The 3129-nt window shown below is 37.0% G+C and overlaps 1 protein-coding gene across 1 annotated transcript in view; it reads right to left on the minus strand.

The window, feature by feature from the left end:
* Positions 1 to 144: 144 nt before the first annotated feature.
* LOC104547828 (DNA nucleotidylexotransferase-like) overlaps positions 145 to 3129 on the minus strand; it is a gene marked incomplete at its 3' end in the record, with an annotated part of 21284 nt that continues 18299 nt past the window's right edge. Inside the window, exons 4-5 of the mRNA XM_010193669.1 lie at positions 1797 to 1967; positions 145 to 216 (exon numbers count right to left, since the gene is read on the minus strand). Of these exons, the coding sequence (XP_010191971.1) occupies positions 145 to 216; positions 1797 to 1967 (243 nt within the window). The remainder of the gene's footprint in view (positions 217 to 1796; positions 1968 to 3129) is intronic.

The raw sequence follows: 3129 nt of genomic DNA on the forward strand, positions 1-3129 counted from the left end.
TTCTCTTTATTCAAGACCTTCCTTTCGTTATATTTTATATTTGGTGTTCCCTTATAATATAACTGACAGTTATGTCTAATCTCTACTAAATAGAGGGAAACACATGCAATTTTAAACAGCAGCAACAAACCTCAAAGGATTTACCTTAAATGATTTGTATCGTTCATCATTTAACACTTCTTTAGCTCTAGAACTCTCTCCTTCTTCGATAATCGCCTAAACAAAATAAAAAGAAAATAAAGATTAGGGTAAGATTCAGTAAAATAATCTAAAAGAAAGTCTTATCAACCTGTACAAACATGAAGGGCATCCTTAGCAAGCATATTGTTTTATTCCATTAGGATCAAATTCTGCAATCCTTTTTGAGACAGAAAAGTTACTGAAGGATGAAGGAGAAACTGGAACCACAAAAAATTTCACAGTACTTATTTACTCATAAATTTACTCGAGGATGAAGTAGATACTGGGACCATGGAATATATTTCACAGTACTTACTTACTCATAAATTCACAGTTAGAAAGCAGTTATTTATCATAAGCTATCAATGAGTTGTCCAGAAAATTAGATTTTATTATTTGGTTGAGTTTACTTATCTTAAAACTAAAAGCATTGTAAGAACAGATATATTTTTCCTTGAGTGTAATGTTCCTTCAGTAATTTTTATGAAAACAAACAAACAAACAAAAAGACCCCACCAATAAAACCCCAGCAAATCATCCTATCTTCTGTGGGATAACTGAACTCCCAGTCCCCAGGTAGTAGGTGCAAAGAGCGCTTCAGAGGCTACATTCTTAGCTGGTGGAGTGAGGCAAACGAGGAGCCAGAGTAACACATAATGCTCAGCAATGACCTCTCCAGACAGCTGAGACCCCCGATCAGCTGCCTGCAGGAATAACAGCATCAGAGATGTAGGGTCGTGAAAAGGATAGGAATTACAGAACAATGCAGGGAATACTCAAAGCTTCAGCAAGAATGTAAAGTTCATCCATCACCTAGATAAAAGGCTCTGCTATAACTCATAGGAAGGAAAGATTTAACATTAAAGTACTAAAATATTTACCAGTTTTGCAAAAATAGTATTTCTAATCGCAGAATCACAATCACAGAATGTTAGGAGTCGGAAGGGACCTCAAAAGATCATCCAGTCCAATCCCCCTGCCAGAGCAGGATCACCTAGAGTAGGTCACACAGGAACACATCCAGGTGTGTTTTGAATGTCTCCAGAGAAGGAGAATCCACAGCCTCTCTGGGCAGCCTGTTCCAGTGAAAAAGTTTTCCCTCATGTTCAGATTGAGCCTCCTATGCTCCAGCTTGCACCCATCACCCCTTGTCCTAACACTGGACATCAGAGAGAAGAGCCTGGCTCCTTCCTCCTGGCACTCACCCTTTACAAATTTATAAATTTTGATGTTTTCTCATCAAAAGCATTCAGGTGAGCAAAGTGATGTTGCCAAAGGCAGAAATCACATGAACAAAACTTAACAGTTAACCTGTCACATACAGATCAGAGTGAGCCTTTAAAAATTATATACAAAGATGACACGGCATTACTTATTAATTTGCATTTATTCATTAATTACAGTTATTCCTAAGGACAAGCTTCCATGACAGAACCTTATGTTTCTACGAAAGGTTTCCAGAAATGATTGTTTCTAAGCAACAAGGATAATACAGTGTTATTACAGGAAATAAAGAAGGTTGTGTAAATACACAGAGATATCAATGCTGCACTCTGTGGCCTCTAAAAGTAGATCTGTAAAAGAATCAATTGGCAGATAATTCAGAGGTACATTACCTCAATGACATCTCTGACTCGGTCTCCCATGCAGGGCAACCCTTGTATATCTTTCATTCTGGTTACTGGAAATGGAAGAAATTTCAGCACAGAAGCTGCTCTCAGAAATTCCAGGCAGAATATTTCATTTTCTTTGAACTCATAACTTTCAGCCATTATCTCAAAGGCATCCTGGGGAGGGAGAGAGGTGCAGAAAAAAGTTAAAGGTTAATAAAGCTTAAACCATTCCGAATACTCCTTAAAAAGGTTACTTTGAATGCTAATTCAAGAATGATTTCTTCATACTAGGGTGAAAAGATAGAGTTCATTAAAAAAATAAAGCATAATTTTCTAACCACTTGAAATTTTTCAGGTATCATAAGAATTGTACTTTAGAGGCAAATGTGGGAAAGGATTCTGATCTGTAACAAGGCCAAACTTAAAAATGTTTGTGAGACAGACTGTCCGTATTCTTTACAGATCTAATAAATCCATGTGAAATAGTGCCATGATTTTTAGAACCACACCCAAACATAAGTAACCCAGCAGGTCAGTACACGGCATCTTCATTTTCAGACACAACCAAATAGAGGTCTATGGCAATACTGGAAATCACCTTCTGTTTGAACTTGTAGTCATGCTTCTATTTAGTTATGTAGGGAACAAACTCACCTCTTCCTTGTTTTCAGATGTATGACCTATGCAAATAGAAATACATTTTCTTTACTGTTCTTCAGCTATCCATGGCTTAGTTTATTCAACATTGCACTGAAAACTACCTGGAGAGTGCTGGTACAATTTTTACCTTTTTTTTTTAACTACTCATATGTCATTTATGGAGATTCAGAGTCTCCCTCCCTTTCAGAATATATATATAAATATATATGTCTTAATAGCAGCAACTTTTAGAAATTAAATGCAAGGAAGATATTGCACAGTGGTGGAGAAGAGGGGCAGTTTTTCCAATGTAGAATAACATTCTACATTCTACATAACATTCTCCCATGTCTTGGGAGAGAACAAGTGCTGCAAAAAAAATTTGTAAAAAACCTAAGGAAAGAACTTATGAAGGCTTTCAGCTGATTAGCAGCTGGAAATCTGAGTTCTTAATGAAGCCATGCACAAAACCTCGAAAATTATCAAGCCTGCAAAATTAAGTGGTTTCTTCAGAGATTTTTAAGAGTATACCGTTTCCAGAAGAGACATTCACTGTTCAAAATATTTATCTAAAATGCATCCCACACCATTCAGGATGCTTCTGTGCATCATTCAAATGGCCCAGGGCAGGCTAGATATAGACTAGAAATGAGCTGGGTTTGCATAGCCCCACACTGCACTGTGCTCTGCACTCCTG

This window comes from Mesitornis unicolor, unplaced genomic scaffold (assembly GCF_000695765.1).
Source record: "Mesitornis unicolor isolate BGI_N332 unplaced genomic scaffold, ASM69576v1 scaffold44281, whole genome shotgun sequence".
Lineage (NCBI taxonomy): Eukaryota > Metazoa > Chordata > Aves > Mesitornithiformes > Mesitornithidae > Mesitornis > Mesitornis unicolor.